This window comes from Odocoileus virginianus, unplaced genomic scaffold, assembly GCF_023699985.2.
Source record: "Odocoileus virginianus isolate 20LAN1187 ecotype Illinois unplaced genomic scaffold, Ovbor_1.2 Unplaced_Scaffold_17, whole genome shotgun sequence".
In the NCBI taxonomy this organism is placed as follows: Eukaryota; Metazoa; Chordata; class Mammalia; order Artiodactyla; family Cervidae; genus Odocoileus; species Odocoileus virginianus.
The window spans coordinates 120,417-142,833 of NW_027224279.1; the positions used below are offsets into that span (position 1 = coordinate 120,417).

At 42.5% G+C, this 22,417-nt stretch overlaps 1 protein-coding gene across 5 annotated transcripts in view; it reads right to left on the minus strand.

Annotated features, from left to right (window-relative positions):
* URGCP (upregulator of cell proliferation) overlaps nt 1-22,417 on the minus strand; it is a 118,887-nt gene that overhangs the window by 12,258 nt on the left and 84,212 nt on the right. For 4 of the 5 annotated variants that reach the window (XM_070462902.1, XM_070462901.1, XM_070462900.1 and 1 more), the window contains one exon: nt 6,315-6,385. Coding sequence is in view for 1 of the 5 variants with exons in the window: in XM_070462899.1 (XP_070319000.1) it covers nt 6,315-6,385; nt 20,646-20,659 (85 nt within the window). In the remaining 4 variants the exon portion in view is untranslated. Of the gene's footprint in view, nt 1-6,314; nt 6,386-20,645; nt 20,730-22,417 lie in introns of those variants that run through there. The other variant, XM_070462899.1, reaches the window with a different exon arrangement.

Consider the following 22,417-nt stretch of genomic DNA (forward strand, 5'->3'; position numbering starts at 1 on the left):
ATTAGATCCTAGTTTTGGTGATATAGAGTTCTATTATTTTTCTGTTGACCAATCATGATACAATGGTATTAAGTGAGTAATAGTTACAAAATCACAATAGTAAAAGATGTTTATCAGTTTTCACAATCAATAGCTAGATCAAAAAAAAAGATAATTACAATTGCAAGCCATAATGGGAACATGATTAACTTAACAATATAAAATAATTACATACAATTTGGGGTGGGGTGGTAAGTGGAAGTGCATACATGCACATGTTTTCATCCACCCAGCCAGTCTATGTCTTTTGGTTGGTGCATTTAATCCATTTACATTTAAGGTAATTATTGATATGTATGATCCTATTACCATTTTCTTAATTGTTTTGGGTTTATTTTCTGTAGGTCTTTTCCTTCTCTTGTGTTTCCTGCCTAGAGAAGTTCCTTTAGCATTTGTTGTAAAGCTGGTTTGGTGGTGCTGAATTCTCTTTTGCTTGTCTGGAAAGCCTATCTGATTTCTCCATTAAATCTGAAGGACAGTCTTGCTGGGTAGAGTAAGTATTCTTGGTTATAGGTTCTTCCCTTTCATCAGTTTGAATAAATCATGCCATTCCCTTCTGGCTCATAGAGTTTCTGTTGAGAAATCAGCTGATAGCCTGATGGGAGTTCCCATATGTTATTTGTTGTTTTTCCCTTGTTGCTTTTAATATTTTGTCTTGTCTTTAACTTTCATCAGTTTGATTAGTCTGTGTCTTCGTGTGTTCCTCCTTGGGTTTTTACTTCCTAGTATTCTGTGCTTCCTGGACTTGGTTGACTATTTCCTTTCCCATGTTTGGGACGTTTTCAGCTATCATCTCTTTAGATGTTTTCCTGGGTCCTTTCTCTTTCTTTCTGTGCCCCTCTTACTGTCTCACTGCAGCTTCTTCTTTGTCTTTGGACATGGGGTATCTTTTTTTGGTGGGTTCCAGCATCCTCCTGTTGATGGTTGTTCAACAGCTAGTTGCAATTTTGGTGCTTTCATGGGAGGAGATACACGCACATCCTTCTACTCCACCACCTTGAACTGGAATCTATTTAGTTTTCTATTCTCGATTTCATTGATCTCTGCTCTATCGTTTATTATTTCTTTCTTTGTGTGACCTTTGCATTTAGCTTGTTTTTCTTTTCCTGTGACAACTTAAAGTTGTAAAGTTAGTCTGTTTACTTGTGATGTTTCTTGTTTTTAATATGAGCATTTATAAGTTTCCCCTTAGTACCACTTTGGATGCAGTCTACAAGTGTTAATATGATGTGTTTATATTTTCATTCATGTCTTAACTATTTTTTAAATTTCTTTGTGATTTTGTCTTTGATCCATTGGTTGTTTGAAAGGACATTGTTAGGTCTCCAAAATTTTGTGAATTCTCCAGGTTATGTTATTGATTTCTAACTTTATCTCATCTTGGTCAAAGAAGATACTTTGTATGATATCTATCTTTTAGAAACCATTGACACTTACTTTGTGGCCCTATATATGGTCTGCCCAGGAAGATATCCTATGTCCAGTTGAGAAGAATGTGTATATTGTTGTTGTTGCTGGCCGGGGCGGGGGCGGGGGGGTGTATTCTGCATATGTCTCTTAGATCTAGTAGGTTTATTGTGTTGGTGAAGGCCTCTATTTCCTCACTCATCTTCTGTCTCATTGTTCTATCCATTATTCTGACTGGGGTATTGGAATCCACAACTATTACTGTAGAACCGTCTATTTTCTCCTTCAGTTCTCTCGGTTTTAGCTTTTTATATTTTGATGGCCTGACATTACATAAATGCTTATAATTGTTTTATCTTCTTGCTGTATTGAAATGTTTGTTAACATGTAATGTCCTTCCTGTCTCTTGGAGTTGTTTTTTACTTAAAGCTTATTTCATCTGAAATTAGCATAGCCACTGCAGTTCTCTTTTGATAATTATTTGCACATAATATCTTTCTCCATCTTTTTACTTTTACAAGTTGTCTTTGAATCTCAAAAGTGAGTCTCTTATAAACAGCATATAATTGGGTCATGTGTTTTTATCAATTCTGCCAATATCTGTTTTTTGATGGGAGAGTTTAATCTACTTACATTAAATTACTGATAAGGAGGCACTTATTTCTGCCACTGTGCTATATCTTTTAGTCCCTCATTTCTTGCATTCCTTTCTTCTTTTGTGTCTATTTATTTTTTGGTAGTGAAATGTTTAAATTCCTTCTTGATTCCCTTTTGAGTATATTCTATAACAATTTCCTTTGTGATTGCCATGGGGATTACATTTAGTCTCCGAAGGTTATAATATTCTAATTTGAATTTATACTAATTTAATGTCAACAACATATACTCTAATTGTTTACATGCTGTAAAACCAAAAACTCCTTTTGCTTTTTGATATCACAAAATTATATCTTTATATAATGTGTGCCCCTAAACATAAACTAACAACTCTTCAAATGTATTAGTCTCATAAATTACATACAGAACAAGATTTGGAATTACAAACCAATGTTACAGTAATGCTAGTTATTACATTAATTTTTAATTTAAATATATTGGTCTCTTACATCACATAGAAAACAAAAAGTGCAGTTACAAACAACTGTTACAATAATACTAGCTATATAATTGCCCATGTTTCTACCTTACTGAGATCTTTATTTCTCATACAGCATAAAGTTACTGTCTAATGTCCTTTCTCTTTGCAACACTCCCTTAAGTATTTCTTCCAGGGATAACTAGTGGTCACAAACTCCCTCGGCTTTTGTTCATCAGGGAATGTCTTGATTTCTCCCTCATTTCTGAAGCACAGTTTTGCTGGATATATGAATCCTGGTTGACAGTTTTTTTAAGCACTTTGACTGTATCTTCTGACCTCCAAAGTTTCTAATGAGAAATCTGCAGATTATCTCTTTGAAAATCACTTGTAGTGACTTGCTTATCACTTGCTGCTTTCAAGATTTCTTCTTTTTCTTTGTGTTATGTGTCTTGGTGTAGGTCTCTCTGAATTCAGTTTACTTGGAATTCATTGAGCTTTTTGGATGATTACATACACATCTTTCTTTAGATTCAGGAAGTTTTCAGCCATTATTTCTTCAGATATTCTCTCTGCTTCTTTCTCTTCTTCTTCTGGGTCTCCTACAATGAGTATCTTGGTCCTTTTGATGGTGTCCAACAGGCTCTGTCTGATTTTCTTCAGTCTTTTCTCTTGCTGTTCCTCAGCTTTGATAATTTCCACTGTCCACTCCACTATCTTCAAGTTCATTAATTTATCCTTCTGCCTGCCAAGTCTGCCTTTGAATCCTGCTAGTGAATTTTTCATTTCAGTTGTTGTACTCTTCAGCTCTAGAATTTGTTTTGGGGGAGGGGGGATCGGGATGGGGAACACATGTAAATCCATGGCTGATTCATGTCAATGTATGGCAAAAATCCACTACAATATTGTAAAGTAATTAGCCTCCAACTAATAAAAATAAATGAAAAAATAAAGAAAGTATCAAATTAAAAAAATTAGAATTTGTTTTGGCTCATTTTTAGGTTTTCTATTTCTTTATTGATATTCACCTTTCATTCACTCACCATTCTCTTGACTTTCTCCATATCCTCCTTTAGTGCTTCTAGCATCTTTAGGATTGTTGTTTTAAAGTCTGTCTAATATGTCTGCCACAAAGTCTTTTGAGGGACAGATTTTGTTGATATATTTTTCCTTGTGAATGGACCACATATTCCTGTTTCTTTCTATGCTTTGTGATGTTTTTGTTGAACACCTTTGAATCTAATAATGTGCTAACAATGGAAATCAGATTATTTCCCCTTACTCAGGGTTTGCTACTGTTATTTTTTGATTGTTTGTTTTTGATTGCTGTTGGCTGTTGCTGTGCTGAGATTCAGCTTAAGATGTAAACTTAAAGTCTTCTCTAATCTTTTTTGAGCATTTTCCTGGGAATGCACAGTTATTTTCTAATTTTTCCCATATATGCAGTTGTTTTTGAATGTTCTACTCTTTAATGTGTGGCTTACAAAATAGAAATAAGCAAATAATGATAGATGGGAAGGTGCTGATCTTTTGATTACCCCCCCCCCATAAGGCCCTTCAGCTGGAGGGGGAGGGGTTTGCAACAATGTTTGGAGTTTTCCCCTCTTTGCCGCAATTAGAGCACAGGTACTGGATATTTAGAGGATGGGTTTTTTTGCCCACCCTGGATACCACAAGCTGTGTCAAGTTACCCCAAGACGGTGTGCACAGTTGCCTGCCACTTGGCTGTGGGTGGAGATGGGTAGCTGCTACTGTATTAAAAGTTGAAACTGACCAAAATTAACTGAAGTTTACCCTATAATTCTTCCCCTGGAAGTTGGAAGCCTCCATCAGACTGCAGAGTCCCAGAGTAATTACATCAGACAGATTCTGCCAGCACAACTGCTATCCAGGTGAGGAGAGGTATTCCTGGAGCATCCTGCTGTGCCATCTTCCAGAATTCTCTTCAATGATTTTAAATAATTTTTTTAAAGAAAGAGTTATTAAGTAATTAGAGTCCTCAGACTTGAGATAAAGCAAAAGCAAATATATTCTATAGGATAATTATATAAAGTACAAACCAGGCAAAACTAATCTATGCTTTTAGAAGTCCGGAGAGTGGTTATGTCTGGCAAAGGCAGGGTAGGAAGTGATTAGAAAGTGGACTTCTTAGGTAATGTTTTTGTTTAGCTTCTACTCCTGGATGCTGACTAACATAGGTCAGTTTTTGTGAAACTTTATCAAGCTATGCACTTACAATATGGGCACTTTTCCATATGTATATTATACTTCAATACAACTTCTTTTTTAATTTTATAGGCTGAAAAGCTTGCTTTAGGTCTTAAAAATATGCTTAAGAGGAATTCATATGCCTCAGGAAGAAATTTTTTTTAATAATTACAAAAGCCTTATTCACTGGAAAGACAGAATTTTGGAGAAGGGCCAGAACGTCTCTGAGCCTCAGTTTCCTCAAATGAAACAAAGGACTGATAATGACTATCTTATGAGGCTGTTGTCAAAACCTAAATAGGGCAACCTAGCTCACAATAAACCAGTAAGGTCACTGCTTTTCCCCAGCCCACCCTGAAATTTTCTTTCCTGATTTTCTATAGCACTGCCCACCAATAGGCTGCCTTGTTCTATATCTACACTGTTAAAGATGCAGTCACTAGCTGTATGGCTACTGAGCACTTGACATATGGCTAGTGTGAATGAGGAACTGAATTTTTAATTTTATTTAATTTTAAATGTGTGCCTAGTGGCTAATGTATTGAATAGTACAATTCAAGGTCTTAAGAAACTGAAGGGCTTCGAGCAATTATTGCTTGATCTCAACTTTGCTTAGCCTTGACCAACTGACCATGAACTCCCACAGTGCCTACCTTCCAGAACTTAAGTTCCAAAAAGACTAGGATTTTTGGTTATTGCATTCACTATTGTTTCTTATATTAACAATCCCTACAACAAAGCTAACACATGGTAACAAATATTTGTTTGAATGGATAAAATAAAATTTGATTAACCCAAACTTATTTGCATATTTTTGTAGGGTTATTTTTGCATAACACTATTAATATCCAATAGGACACATTCATTTTCAGGAGCACCAAACTAATGAAAGGTAGATCCAAAATGGGGACTTCCCTGGGTTGGGAAAATCTCCTGGAGAAGGGAATGGCTACCCACTCCAGTATTCTTGCCTGGAGAATTCCATGGACAGAGGAGCCTGCCAGGCTACAGTCCATGGGGTCGCAAAGAGTCAGACATGACTGAACGACTAACACTTTCACTTTACTTTCAGATCCAAAATGAAGTTATTAAAAAAAGTTAAGATGTCTAGACTTGGGTTGAAATCACGAGGGGCAGCTACAGCCCCACCCCATACCCCAACTTCCCAGAGACATAAAAACCAGCTAATATGACCATGTTCAGAAAGATTATAAGCCCCAGTCTACTAGGACAGTCCCAATCTATTCCTCTTGTCCCTTTCACCCTCATGTGTGCCCAGTTTAGAAACTAGACAGTCACACTCAACACAGCTCAGGATGCAGGAATAACAATGTGCTCAAACTGGAGTGATGTGTTCCTGGTAAAACTGTGGTCAATACCTTTTTAAAAGTGAACCCTATTTTGAGTATATGAGGGGAGCTTAAAAGACCCTTAAATGGATCTTCTTGTAAAAGGAAAAATAAAAAACCTTGTGCTTATTTATTTTTGAGGTCCATGATCCTACCCAGTACGGTGCTGGAATCCAGAACCCCAACGGGGCAGAAGAAATGGATTTGCTCCAGGGTGGGCCCAAGCCCAATTTTACCTGCAATGGCCACAGCTGTTCGTCTCTCAGAAGCTTTTATTTCTGAAGTTACTTCTCCCAAATCTGAGTATCTGAAACAATTTCAGAAGAAAATTATTATTAAATTAATGAAATGCCACTTTCACCTATCAAATTGGATACACATCAAAATCTCTTAAGAAGCCTTTAAAAACTACAAACCCTGGTCACACTCCAGATCCTCAAAACTAGAATCTCAAAGCCAGGCCCACACGTGTCTAGAAATACCAGCACTCACAAACTGTGGAACGGAGCAAACAGCCATCCAGAAAAGCATAAAAATATATATATCATTTGACCAGTAATTCCACTTCTATCCTACTGAAACAATTAAAATTTAGTTACAAATATGTTGATGCCAAGTGGATAAAAGATAGATTTTCATTGTTTTATACTATTATGTGAAAAATTGGACATCTTTTAAATCAAAGTCCAATAATAGGAATTATGGTACCGTCTTATTGTGCAATCATTAAAAAATATTCTATGGATCTCATTTTGTGGGAAAAAAAGATGTATGATATGGAATGATGTTAATGATATTTTCATTGGTGGGGGAAAAGCCAGGTTACAGAAGAGTATGTAGACTGTGATTACTATTTAATAAAACTATGTCTTTTTATCTAAAAGTGTATACGGGGAGATCTAGAAGGATGTTCATCCAAAGTTAATAGTGTGGGCAGGGAGGGATGATCCTGAATTAATTTAAGTAGCCTTGATAAGTATAACCTATTTAAAAATAAACTATTTTAGGTATATTATAGGAATGATTAAGTGTGTTCATTTTGTCAGAAGTCAGGATTCCATTGTTGAAGAAAGGACACACATATAAAGAATGGAGGAAGTTAGAAAAAGAATTCACAGAGGTACACTGGGATTGGAGGTACTGGTATGCACTCGTGATTTCTACGTGCATGCTCGTGTATCTGTGTACACGTGCAGACGTTTCCTAGCTCTGTCCATTGAAAAGCCCTGAAGCAAAGACACTACAGTATCAGAGAGCATACCCAGTACCCTTCAACATCACACCACACTAAAAGGTATCAGGTCTCCTTGGAGAAATTACAGAGTCCAGGGCTGGAGCAGCAAAACAACGAGATGAGCCCGAGCAGTTTATTTCTGAAGACTAAAGGTGAAAGTGAAAGTTGCTGAGTCGTGTCTGACTCTTTGTGACCCCGTGTACTATCCAGTCCATGGAATTCTCTAGGTCAAAATACTGGAGTGGGTAGCCATTCCCTTCTCCAGCACATCTTCCCAACCCAGGAATTGAACCGGGGTCTCCTGCATTGCAGGCTAACTCGTTACGAGCTGAGCTACCAGGGAATCCCTCTGAAAACTAGGAAGTACTTGTAAAAAGAAAATGCTGGGGTACAACACAGGATACGGAAGCCACCCTGAAGGGGCTCCCACTACCAAGTGTTAGTCAGTTTGAGCATGAATATAATTAAATACAGTAATCAATTTAAAACCATTGAAAAACAGGTATTAGTGAATCCATACAGATAACAGACAGATAAACAAATGGCGAGGGGAGGAAATGAGGGCTCTTGCTTATAACAGAATGCTAATGTGGAGGGTGCTGCAGGTAGCGCAGCATCACTTTTAGAATTATCCTAATAAAGAATGGTTCAAGCTAGAAACACCAATGAATGCCAGTTCTGGCAAGAGAATGTTGACAGGGAGCAAGATATTTGCCCAGGCCCAAAATGTTTCCTCACAGATTGCTTACTGGGTGCCAGGAGGAAAAAAGAAAAAACTAGCAATTATACTTGACTGGGTAAGCAAAGCCAGTGAGCATGGGGACAGATAGCTGTATGTGCCTCCAGCTGTGGTACCCTGAGGAAGTGTGGTACCCATGCAGCACTCTGGCTGAGACTCTAGAACCCTGATGTACTCATAAGGACAAATCCAAAATTAAATGTACTGCGACAGGGGAAAACAATATTATCACAAAGTATGAATGTCTTGGGCTTTCCTGGTGGCTCAGCAGTAAAGAACCCGCCCTGTGATGCAGGAGACCCGGGTCTGATCCCTAGGTTGGGAAAAGCCCCTGGAGAAGGGAATGGAAACCCACTCCAGTATTCTTGCCCAGAGAATTCCATGGACAGAGGACCCTGAAGAATGGGGCTCCTCTACAGTCCATAGGGTCACAAAGAGTTGGACATGACTTAGTGACTAAACAACAACAATGAGTGTCTCAAAAGAAAAAAAAAAAAAAGATTGAGGAATTTTCCAGATCAAGGGTGTTAAAGAGACAAGGAAAAAATGTAGTAACTACCCCAAAACTGGATCTTAAACCAGAAGGAGACATTTTGTGATCTACTGACTAAATTGAAATATAGGGGCTATCCATATCACATTTACTGATGTTGATAACTGGTACTGTGGTTATGTAAGAGAATATCTCTACTCTTAGGAAATAAGGTACTGAAGAATTTAGGGATAAAGGGTAATGATGTATGCAAGTTAGTTGCTAACTTTTTCTTAACTTCTAGTTAAGAAAAAAAGTATATATGTTTGTATTTATGTGTGTGTGTATACACATGCATACCCATAGAATGATAAATGGGAATGGTAAATGAGCTAAAAGGTTAAGAATAGGAGACTCTGTATGACGTGCCTTCTTAATTTTGTAAGTTATCTCTAAGTAGAAGTTACTTCCAAACAAACTTCTTTAAAGTTAACAGTGTTAGTTATTTCTGGGTAGTATGATACCAGTTTATTTTATTTGAATTTTTTAAATAGAAGAGGCACGTATTGATTTAATAAAGCTAAATGAGCTATTAAAGTAATGCTATTAGTCAGGGTCAGGGTGAGAACTGGATGTGTGTCTGCCCCAAGAAAACTTGCAATCTGCTGCCCCTTCAAACCAATGTTTTTCCAAGAGTGTAAAACATTTTGGCAGGCCCCCTTAGAGACATGCAATCCAGCTCCATTTAATTCATCAGCAAAACAAATGTTTTGTGTTAATGAAATTCATCCTCCTAGAGGAAAGAAGGAGTTCAGGACCATTGGTTACTACTGCAGCATGTTCCTTGGAGGTCGCATCCTCAGCCCTCTCTGAAAGACCTCCAGTAACCTCAGTGGTTGCTGTGTTCACTGCTGCTTCAGCTATTGTGACAGCGCAGGTGTGCGCTCAGTTGCGTCCAACTCTTTGCGACCCCATGGGCTATACAGTCCACCAGGCTCCTCTGTCCGTGGGATTTTCAGGCAAGAATACTGCAGTGGGCTGCCATTTCCCACTCCAGGTTATCATTGCAGGGTACTAGGCAACTCTGACTAAATCTGATCCTGTTGCTGATAAAAATGGAAGTTTTCATTGTCTTCTCTTCATTTTTCTGAAAAGAACATATATTGCTTTTGTAAAAAGAATAAAAAGTTAACCATGACTGGTTAAAAATAGTTTTCAAAAGGAAAGGAGCAGGCCTGTCCTGGCGGTGACCTGGAGCCCTATGCTGAGACACAGGAGGACAGGGGCCGAGGAGAGGGAGTTCCACCCAGGGTGCTCCCTGGCCTCTTCCCCCTGCACACAGGCTCTCGGGACACACTCGTCAGAAGGTCCCAGGACAGGAACTTAACTTCAGCCCGTTCTTCTTCATGCAAGAGGTAGAAAACAAGAGTGTGATTATCACAGGGACAACCCTGAATTTGTGCTAATTCCTAAAAATATACATATAAATCTCTTCTTTTTTCTCATCAAAGAACTTCACATCTAATTGAGTCTCTGTGTTGTCAACTGGAAGCAGAGCCAAGTCTTGCAAGAGAGAGCAGCAACAGAATCTCACCTTTGTGCCATGCATTTTAGTTTACAACTCTGCTTTCAGTACTTGCACGGCCTGAATGCTATTCCCCCAAATTTCTATAGTGAAACCCTAACCCCCAATGAGACTATATTTGGATATATGACCTTTAGGGGAGTAATTACCATTGAATGAAGTCACCAGGGTAAGGCACTGATCTGATGGGATTGGTGTCCTATGAGAGAAGGGAGACCCCAAGAGCTTGCTCTCTCTCTCTGAAGGTGCGCAGAAAAAGGCCATGTAGGGAAGTAAGACAGGCCAGGGAGAGACGCCTTAGGAGAAACTGAATCCGCCTTCTCTGTGCTCTGGGACTTTCAACCTCCAGAATTGCAAGGAGCAAATGTTAACAAATGTTAAGTCACCTAACCTGTGGTACATTGTTGTGGCAGCCTAAGTTGCCCAACATCATGAAGCTAGGGAGTGAAGAGCCAGAATCCAAACATGAATCTTCTGGTTCCCTTTTGGCTCATTAATTTTTAAGGCTCAGACAGGTTTTAGGTAACTAATAATTACAGCTAGTAATTATAAAAATTATAAAAACCAGCCCATCTGCCAATTCCAAGCCTTGCCAAGCTGACTGCTGCCTGTGCATAGGTAGATCAGACCAAGAGAGTAAAAACACACAGTGTTTCCACTGGTCCCAGACATGGGCGAGGGGGCTTTCCACAAAGCAATTTTTGAAGGTTACTAAATCTCTTTCTGACTTCAAAAATAAGACAAATATACAATACAGAAAAATACCAAGAAAATGCCTTTGCTCTTTTGAGAAATTACTCAATATATTAATTAACCAATTCTCCCCTACACCTGCCTCTCATTTTTGACCTATTCACGCTGCTGTAGTTTGTTGCATTAATGAACATATAGGACTACATTCTGTGTGTCCTGTTTTGCTTCCCTTAAGGGTTATTTAGGTTTTGGTCTTCTCCTGAGACCCATGCTGGTCCTTTCAGGACCCCAGAGCACAGCGCCACGAGTGGAACTCAGCTCAGACCCGGGCTCCTGGTCTGTGCTGCCGGTGGCCTTGGGACCGTGGCACTGCAACTCAGCTTCCCTTCCGGGGGCGCCTCCCATCCAAGCTTCTCTCCGGAACGGGAGGCGCTCTGAATGCCATCCTGAGGACCAAGTGTGTCCAACAATTCTAAGTTTAGGAAGCAGGCATCCCGGTCTGTACACGTGCCCCCTTCAAGTCTGGCAGCCAGAATCAAGAATCTGACAACCCCAAGTCGTCTGCCTCACTGGCTGTCTGTCCTGGGAAACAGGACAAGGCACACTTGCTTGTCCTTCAGCCTCTCCTTTTACACTGCACAACAGAATTACTTGAGGAACTTTTCTATATATACCTAAAGATTCTGATTCAGCAGACCCACTTCTGAAATGGAGATGCCTGTAACATTCCTTGGACAGTGTCCCTCAAGGCCAAGAATAAACTGTCCAAACCTTGTGAGCAGGGCTAATTCCTAGAAACAAACTTGGCTCCTTCACTGAGTGGTTCCAATAAAATAAGATAGCATAGAAAATCAAACAAAAGGAGACAAAATACAGGGACGTTGCTTACATAATGCAGTTAACAGTATAATTGATAACTTTGGATAATAAAGAGTTTGACCCTGGGTTTGGTTTTTTTTGTTTTGTTTTGTTTTGTTTTGTTTTGCTGTTTGATGCTAATAGCTTTCAAGATCGTCCACTTTCCTCCCTGGCCAACATCTGGGCCAGCAGACAAGAGAGTCTGAGGTCTCCCTCCTTTGGTGCTGGCTGGAGACCCTTACTCCATTACAGTCCCCAAAACAAAACCTACCCTGAGGCCACTTGCTCTACCCAGAAAGCATCACTAAATTAGTAATAACTTCTGAAACCCTCTTAGTGGATTGAACTGTGTCTCCCATACCTATGTTCAGATCCTAACTCCCTACTATGAATGTGACCTTATTTGGAAATAGAGTCTTAGCCGATCTAACTAGTTAAGTTAACACAATGTCATACTGGAGTAAGGTAAGCCCCTAACGCAATGAACTGGTATCCTTATAAGAGGAAAATTTGAATACACAGGGAAAAAAACATCTGGTGACAGAAGTGGAGATTGGAGTGATATGTCTACAATCCAAGGAACACCTAGGACTGCCAGCAGCCACCAAAGGGTAGGAGAGAGGCTTGGGACAGACAGAGCCTCCACAAGGAACCAACCCTGCTGACACCTAAGTTTTAGACATCCAGAACTGTGAAAAAAATATTCTGTTTTCTTTAAACCTCCCAGTTTGTGGTACTTTTGTTACAGTATTGCTACCAAACTAAGACAATATACACATGGCTCTTAACAGCTGTATTAGCTTCGGCCTTTGTCTTGACATGGGTTCTCCTCTGTATGGGTGTCTGAGTCTCTTCTCTGCTACTTATAAGGGCACCAGTCACTAGATTAGGGCCCACCCTAACTCAGTGCAACCTCAAATTAACTAATTACATTTGTCTGCAAAGAGCCTGTTTTCAAAAATGATCACATTCACAAGCACTAGGGGTTAGGACTTCAACATATGTTTCAGAGGGGACACAACTGATCCACGACATTCAGCCAAAACTAGGGGCCATCCCACCTTTGCAAGGTGACCAGACACTGAAAAGTTTAAAACTCATTGTGCAGCTGTGAGGACTGGCTGAGAAAACATATGTGAAAAAGTTCCATCCAACAGCACATGAGGACAAGTTATTAAAAAACAGGTAATGGGCACGCACTCTGCAGCCTGGCAGTTTAGTCCCTGAAATACACTAGAATGTGCAGGGATCGTGGCAGAGGAGCCCACCGCTGTCCTGATTCTCTACACCTAGAATCTCCTGAGGACAGCAGAAGCAGCACCCTGAGAAAGAGCAGACCTCTCAAGGGTCAGGCAAATGTGTCCTGGCTACTGTCGATGTCCCTGCAGCAGGGCCTTAGGGCAATAATCACTGCAACAGCCCAACCTAAGAGGGTCCCAAGGACAGAACTGGTGTAATGAGCAGCAGGTCTTCGTCCCAGGTTCATGCCATGGAGGATCACCATGCACGAGGAAATAGCTCTAACATGCTGCCCCAGTCCTCCAGGAGCTTCTACTAGGACTGGGTTAGAGAGCTACTATGAACACTCATTATACAAACCCTACAGAATACATGTACGTTAATCTTTAAAACAAAGCTGGCCATCTCCGCCCTGCACACCCAATGAGGTTGCTATAAGGATTCAGAGAGATTTACATATGTGAAGCAAGTTTATATAAGGCAGTATTCTCTTGCATTTATCCACATATTTATTTACTGCTGGGAACTTTTCTAGGAGTTCAGGATATATCTGTGAAGGACATAAATACCTCTGCTCTTAGCTTACATTCAAGGAGGTAGGGTAAACTGACAATAAACTAGTTTTGAAAGTTTAAATAGAAGATACACTGGGAGGTGTTAGAAGGCTCTGGAAGAAAGAAAGTGTAGACTAGGATCAGGGTACCAGACATGTGGTGAACGGGCGGCACAGACTGTGGTAATTAGGTCAGGGTGGGCCTCATGGAGAAGGGGACATCAAGCGCAAGCTTGACAAATGAGGGCATACAGCTGGCTCCATGAGGAGAGTGTTCCGGGCACCACACAGGCCAGAAGGTGCTCAGCGTTCAGTGGGAAGATGGTGCAACCGGTATGGAGTGAGTAGGAGGCAGGCACAGAAGAGGTCAGGTAAGACCAAACTTTCCAGGCCATAGAAAAGACCCCGGCTTTTAGTCTGGAGGACGGTCTGAGTGCAAGTCAATATGCCTGTTTTATGTTGAGAACAGACTAGAGATGATGAAGGTCAGATCTGCGTGGCAGCACCAGAGACAACAGCACAGGGCTGGGCTCTGAACTCTGTGAAGGACGTGAGAAAGAGTCTGCTAAACCTCAAATGTTAAGACTCAGTAGAGCTGCTACTGTCTCAAATGGGAAGGCTGGAGATGAGCCTGGCTGGAGGGCACCATGAGCAAGCCAATGCTTATGTTCTGGCCCAGGACCCACAAACAACCTCCTGGGAGATGCTGAGCAGCACACGGGCTGGGGGCACTTAGGGAAAGCAGCGTTCCACCATGGACCCAAAAGACACACAGTCTGCCCATAGCAAAGGAAGAATCAACTTGTTATTTACCCATGATAACAGAAAGAAAATAGAAGAGATCAACTGAAAAATTGCTGTGAGCAATGAGAAAACTCGGTGAGCTGGGGACAAAAAAAAATTGTAATAATCTAATTGCCTTCCTATATACAAACAAGTTTAACAATATGAAAGGAGGACTCCCATGTAGAGTATCAACAAGAAAAAAATTTTTAATATACATAAAAATGTGCAACCTCTATATGAAAAGAACTTCTAAATACTAAAGAATATAAAAGATTTGAAAAATGAAAAGCCATATCCTTTTTGGAGAAAGAAAGGCTTACCATAATTTTAAAGTCTGCTGCTGCTGCTGCTGCTGCTAAGTCACTTCAGTCGTGTCCCAACTCTGTGCGACCCCATAGACGGCAGCCCACCAGGCTCCCCCATCCCTGGGATTCTCCAGGCAAGAACACTGGAGTGGGTTGCCATTTCCTTCTCCAATGCGTGAAAGTGAAAAGTGAAAGTGAAGTCGCGTTCTCCCTAAACTGACCTATAAGTCAATTTAGGTTCAAAAATAGATAAGCTGACTCTATTCAGGAATATCTGTTCAATAATAATCAGGAAAATTCTGAAAAAGAACAGTAATGAAGGAGGACAAAACCTGCCAGACAGTGAAACATAATATAAGCCACAATAAATTAAGGCTGTAGTACCGGTTCACAAATAGATAAAGAGTTCAGTAAAAGAGGAGCCCAGAGTAGGCCCAAATACAGTTGGGAATTTTATCCTGGACCCAGATAGCTCTAAGTATCTGGTGATTATTCAATTATAACAACTTGAAAAAATAAGGGTAAATTCTTACTACTCCTTTCACCAAAATGAAAACTACCTGGGTCAAAGCGTTAAATTAGAAAAATGAAACAAAAATGCACTGAAATAAATATTTAAGACTTAAAAAAAAAAAATCTCAGAGTAGGGAAGGCTTCATAAAGTCAAAAGGCCAGATAGTGGAAAAGCATGTGTAACACAAAGGATGAAAGTTAGTTTTCTCAATGTACAAAGATCTACAAATCTATGAGAAAGAGCCAAGCTAAATAGAAACAAAGTAACAAAGATATCTCCAAAAGGCATTCTGGGTTTAAAACAGAACAGGAAGGACTGGAACCCACACTGCGCCCTGCCTCCCAGGGAGATGCTTCTCTAATGAGGGTGCCAGCTTCTCAGACAGGGGCAGGAGGAGCAGGAGGCAAGGTGCCTGAGCTTTCATTTATGTTCACTTTGAAATTTTTACCATGTGCATTGTTATTAAGACAACTAACAGTTTTATAAAAAAAATTATTACAATGCAGAGAATCTAAGACAGAACCACATCTGAACTACATCAGATAAAAGGCCTTCTTGACATGTAGGTCATCTCACTAGGAATGTAAAACCTCTTAGAGGGAATTCTTCTTTAAAACAAAGAGCTAAGTTATTCTACATTCAGCCATATTTCATACAAGCAAAATTGAGGGTATAACCACTCTGCTAAAACAGCTTCTTGCTCCAATAAACCAAGTGAATGCATCCTCACTTCACTTTCATCCCAAGCATGCCAGAGATGCTGCATGTGCTTTGTGATCAGAACAAAATACTGAATGGAACATTTTTGTTGTGCCTCAGTAAACAAATGTAAACCAGTTGTCCATAATGGGGCTGTTAGGCATCAAGTTTCAACTTAAACTGCTTAGCTGGGCCTCAATTTCTTTATCCTTACAATACAGTTACTATACGGTTGCTATGAAGATTAAATAACATAATATATACAAAAACACTTAAAGAGGGCCTAACAACACACTCCTTAGAAGCAGGCAGGATCTCAATTTAAAAGCACATTCCCTTGGGCTGGAAAGCTCTTGCCACTCATGGTTATGGGTAAGAAGAATGTCTCCTTTAAGTCAAGAGAGAAGTCACCACATGGCACTCCATCTGACGAAGCGCTGGCACATCTGACACCCATGAGCACGTTAAGTGGAGTCTGGTGAGCTGCTCTTGCAGAGCCAGGGACGCTTCAGCTATAAGAACCCTTCCAGTTCTCTAGTTTTCTCCACTGGGGACACACTGGGGTCGCTGCTGGCTCACTGGGCAACCCCAGATCTACGAAGGAAGAGCGAAGTCTGCATCCTGCTGCCAAAGTCACATGCATGCATTCTTTGGAGGCCACAGCAGCTCCTGAGCAGAGGCTCGGGGCTCTTTTGGACTTCACCCAGGGGCAGATACATATCTCACATGAGTTCCTCAGTGTCTCATTCCTATGGTGTGATCTGTGGGCCCTTTCCTTCCTCCCCCTGGCCTGGCCAGAAGACCCATCCTCCACCCAGTGTGAAGAGCTTGAAGCTCTCGTGGTCCATTTGGACCAGAACAGGCTTCAGTGGGAAAGCTGAGCCCTTCCCAGGAGGGGAAGCCCAGAATCCTTTCCTTTCCCACAACACCATGTTGGTGTTGGAGAGAGTCTTCCTGGACAGGAAAGACAAAAGGTTGCAGTTAAGTCTGGGGTACTTTTAAGTGTCCAATCGATGTTAACGGGAGTTGCTCTCAGCTGCCAAGAGAGATGAATCCTGGGGGAGTGGCCAGGAGGGCAGGTGAGGTGTTCAATGGCTCTCCTTGCTCCCCCTACTTGCAGTCCAGGACAGATCTCATCATCACTCCAGGCCCTGTGTAGAGACTACTTAAGTGTTACAATGACCACATTTTCTGAAACAAAAATCTGAGGGTATGAGTTTACTTATGGGATATTATGGGTGGTTAGAGTTCAATATTATCAACCAGATCAAAGAAATCAGGACTATTTCCAAGGGCTTTCCTGGTGGCTCAGATGGTAAAGAATCCACCTGCAATGTGGGAGACCTGGGTTTGATCCCTAAGGTTGGGAAGATCCCCTGGAGGAGGGCATGGCAACCCACTCCAGTATTCTTGCCTGGAGAATCCTCATGGATAGAGGAGCCTGGTAGGGCTACAGTCCATGAGGTCACAAAGAGTTGGACACTACTGAGAGACTAAGCACCAAGAGGATATAAGGAGTCAGGGATGAAGTTTCTATTTTGAAGACAGGGTGAATGAAGATGCCATTAGCTTACTATTTCTCGATTCAATAATTCCATCAGACAGGCAAAACTTTTAAAGTTTGATGTCATCACATGTTGGAATGTGTAGAGGACCCTTACAATGTGGTGGTGGAAGGGGAATGCGGTACAATCATTTATAAGGATATTTGGTAGCATCAGCTGAAAAACAGACAGGTCCTCTGACCACAATTCATTGTCTCTCTTTTAGAAAAACACTCGTGCATGTCCATAGGGAGACACCAATTGTACAGCATTATCTTACAAAGAAAACTGAAAGCATTCTTAACTAGATAATATAAGCATGACAGAATGTTATATAAATGTCAAATTTTAGGTAGATCTGTTCTTTGTTTTCACATGGAAAGCATTTCAAAGCATACTGCTGGGTGAATAAAGCAAGCTGCAGAACAGTATGAGACCACTTATGTAAAAGACAGAGCAAATGTTTAAGATGGCAAATTTTATGTTATGTGTAAAATAATAAATTAAAAAATGGGGGGGAGGATATAACATGCAAATGCAACAGAAAATGTCTGTCAGGATACCTGCCTAACTAAGATGGCGGCAGGGGCAGGTGGGGGGTGGAGGGAGCGGAGCATGTCTCTCTGATAAAATGATGGCCTGATTTAAAAAATACCAAAATGTTTAAATTGGTGGTCTATAGAAACTCAGACTACACTTGATTTTTGTTTTCTGTTTTTAAATTTTATACTTTTGTTTTTCAAATTATCTACCATTAACAATGTGATAGATATATATATATATATTATACAGTTAACTGGGTTTGCCATCCCTCTAGATGGGTATGGATGGATGGTTGTAAAGTTGCTCTGGTTAGGAGCCCCTTCAAGATGGGCTGCAGATGATGAAGGCCACAGACTTTGGTCCCAGGAAAATACACACTTTGTACAATTTCTTTATATAATAAAGAATACTAATTCTTTATTAGTATTTTATACAAATTCAAGTATATCCAAATACTTTACACAATTTCAAGGAATGCAGTACCTTGGAAGCCCACCCATAAGTTATGAACCCCAGGTTAAGAACCTTTGATTTGGACATTTAAAGCTGCAGAAATGGATACAATCATGCAAATAACATGTACTAGGTAGGAATTAACAGAGATAGACTGTAGAACCCAAAGAACCCCCAACAATGAAGGAGCAGGCAGAGTAAAGAAGAGATGCAGGCTGTAAGGAGTGGAGGCCTGCAGAAGAGGGTAGACAGTAACAGGCTGATGAGCTAGCTCCATCTCTCCTGTCCCCTCTGCCACCTCCAAACTGCTGTCACACGGATTGCCCAGAGCTGTATGACAAACATCCTTCCATGAACAGTGGGCAGTAAACCCACGAAGGGAGGCTAGGTCCTACAGTTTGACCCTGCCTCCATCTCTGGCCTTATCTCTGTAGCTCCAAACACACTAAGCTGTGACTCATCTCAAAAATATCTTTTCCCTTTCGTGACTTCATTTTGCCATTTTCTTTTGTATAATGCCTAGCACATTGATAAGGTTCTCAAAAATTGTCAGAATTTCTTCTTTCCTTACCAACCCTCTTATGGAAATTGTCACTTAGAAAAGAACACTAGATTTGGAGGCTCTTCCATAAACAGCCCAGCAGAAATCATGGCGTCCCCCTCCCATCCCTGCCCTGAATCTCTGGACTTACTCCTGCCACACCCCATCTAGTAGACTGACTTGGAAAGACCAAAGGATCTTAGGAAACCAGGTCTCCCTGGCTAGACACTGGTCTATCAGCAAAGCCTGTAGACATCTGGAGATGCGGACTGTTCCCAAATTTGTATACACCATAGTAAGAACATAGTTCTTTCCATGAAATGAAAATAAAGTATACTAAAAATGTGACCTCGGTTTTCAAATGGGTACCTCCAAGAAATAAGTACCAACTGCAGACTTATGAGATCACTCAAAAATACTTCGGACTGCAAATATCAAATCTGCACTTATATAATCTACCACAGGGATGCAGTTTAGGGACTATTGGCTCACAGAAGGGCATACCAGCCCAGCATTAAGTCCACCTCTGACCCATGACTACAAAGTCGTGGACACCAAATGCACCATCACTTGTTAAAAGGCCTCGTGGAAGCTCCACACAGGCTCAGCCAGCCCTTGCTGCTTCCAGTCTGCCCTGCCTCACCCTTTCCTGACAGGAGGGCCAGGAACACAGTGGGACCTTGGACCTCTGGGTGAATCAACGTGGCCTTCTGAGGAATGACTGTATTTACAACCTCGAAGTACTGGGTACTTGGACTGCTCCTCCCCAAACCTAGAAAGACAGCAGGTAGATGGAAAATATCCAGGACTTGTCTGGAGTCAAATCCAGCTTGCTCCATTAAGACCCACTGCACTGAGTCAGTTCACTAAGCCATGGCATGAGTGAACTCCCATCACCTGGAAGGGTCGTAATATCCATCATTTCTACCTCGCAGCAACTCCACCCCCACACCAGAAACCGGTAAAAACCCTCTGAGATGTGGAAAGATGTACAACGTGAATTGCTATCACAGCCACTAGGTCTGTGACACTCTCAACAGTGGACAATAGTCAAATGAATACTAGGAACAACTACAGCAATGACCTTGAGACTAATTTTCCTCCTCTGTTAAGCGTAGCTGTTTGATTAATTCTGTCAATCCTAGCCTTCATGACCATAATGAATTGCTGAGGTTTTACTTGGCAATAAAAATTTTTTTTAAAATTACAAACTCTGTGTGTCACCATCACTTCCTAAAAGAACATTTAACACCAAGACAGCAGAACGGAGGTGATGTCGGAATCGCGGTAGCCACTGTAACCAGGCCCACGGCCCAGACCAAGAAGGAGGCCCCGACCTGGCCGAGCCGAGGGCTGACCCTGCCCTTACTCCTGACGTTCGGGGACATTCAGGCTGCGTCCTGGCTGCGATGAGAGCCAGGATCCACTCTAACGAGAACCAGCGGAGAAAACAGATGCGGAAGGCAGGGCGGCAGACCCCAGCCGGGCTCCGGGCGCGGCGGCTCCAGGCCCCGGGCGCCAGTGGGGGTGGGGAGCTGCCGCGCCCGCGCTCCAAGCCCTCGTCCCCCCCGCCGCCGCCCGCCTCCAGGCCCCGGACCCCGATCCCGCCCCCCACGCTCAGAGCCTCAGCCCGCGCCCCCCGCCCGGCCCTGCCCCCGCCTCGGCCGCCCGCGACCAAGGTCGGCAGCAGAGGGCCGCAGGGCCGGGCGGGCGGGGGTCCGGAGCCGCCAGCCGGGGAAGGCCGCTGGCGGTGGGCCGGAGCACCCACCGCGCAGCCCGCACCGGCGCGGCCGCGAGCGCCGCACTCACCCGGACGACGCCATGAGCGCGACGAGGCCTCGGCGCTGTCGCCGCCTGTGCTTCCTCCGCGCCGAGCCGCTCCGCCGGGGAGGGGCCTCTCGCCGGCCCGACTCCACCAGCAGGCGGCGGGGACGGCGGGGACGGCGGGGAGGGCCCGGGGTCAGCCGGAGAAGGGTGTGAGCGCGCCGGCGGCCAGATGGGGCTGAAGCCGGGCATCGGTTCTGAGCGTCTAGGGCGGTGGGGCCTCGGGGGAGGGGGTCCAGGGCCCGCTCCGAGCGGCCCAGAGTGGGGGGCGGGGGGCAGTGGGCGCGCTGACGGCGCTGGGTGGCACCGAGGACGAGGGCGGTGCGCGACCCGCAGGCCTGATCCTCCCACCTGCTCAGGTGCACAGCTTCCTAGAGGCCAGCAGTCGCTGGAAGACGCCTTCGGTGTCAGACCAGCGGGAGAACCTGCCCTGGGGCCACTATAAACAGCTGCAGGACCCAGGTGAAGTCAGAACCTCCCAGATTTGAGTGTAATTTCCTTAAGAAAATCCTTTTCTTTAGCTCTGGTGTGTGAGGATGTGGTGTTGTTATTAAGCACAACAGTAAGTTTGCTATTTCTTACTTGGTGTACTGTGTTGCACGAATGTTGGCCTCGGAGTCAGTGATCCATTGTAAAAGATGTGTAGAATCACACTGTGAAGTCTCGAGGACTGTGGGGGCACTTTTTATTTTTCTTTACATTATACTATTTATCCATAGTAATGGCTCTGGAATTCCTGCAGTGGGTTTCACAGCGTCAATGATGGATACTTGAACCTCAGTTCCTGTCTCAGCAAAATGAGTTTTCAGAGGTAAATGAGCTCTTGTAAGTAAGAACACTTAGTAAAAAGCTCTGGACAATGAAAATCATCGTTGATTGCACTTCAGTGTTATATTAAATATTATGGTTTTTCCAGTGGTCATGTATGGATGTGAGAGTTGGACTGTGAAGAAAAGCTGAGCGCCGAAGAACTGATGCTTTTGAACTGTGGTGTTGGAGAAGACTCTTGAGAGTCCCTTGGACTGCGAGGAGATCCAACCAGTCCATCCTAAAGGAGATCAGTCCTGGGTGTTCATTGGAAGAGTACTTTGGCCACCTCATGCGAGGAGTTGACTCATTGGAAAAGACCCTGATGCTGGGAGGGATTGGGGGCAGGAGGAGAAGGGGACGACAGAGGATGGGATGGCTGGATGACATCACCGACTTGATGGACATGAGTTTGAGCAAGCTCCGGGAGTTGGTGATGGACAGGGAGGCCTGGCGTGCTACGATTCATGGGGTCGCAAAGAGTCGGACACGACTGAGTGACTGAACCGAATCATTATTTCTTTACTTTTACTAATAATAAGAGTAAGAGACAGTAAAGATGTGACTGAAAGCCTTGGCTCTGGAGCCAAAATACCTGGGTTGAAATCTCACGTCTACTAATTACCAGCTGTGGAACTTTAGGAGGGTAGAACCTTCCCACGGCTACAGTTTCTTCAGTTCGCTTTTCAATGAGGATCGTAATAGGTCCCTTCCTCTCTATGAGGATTGAATGAGTTAATATTTGTAAAGTGATTAATACATTGCCTGGTAGATGGCCTTGTTGACTTACAGATTAACAACCTAAAAGCTGAGAGTTATGTTTTATTCAGTGGGAATTTTTAGGACTTTAAGCCAGGAGACAGCATCTCAAGTGACCCTGAGAGAACTGCTCTGAGGAGGTGAGGGGAGGAGCCAGGTTATATAGAAGTTTTGTAACAAAGGACAGGTAG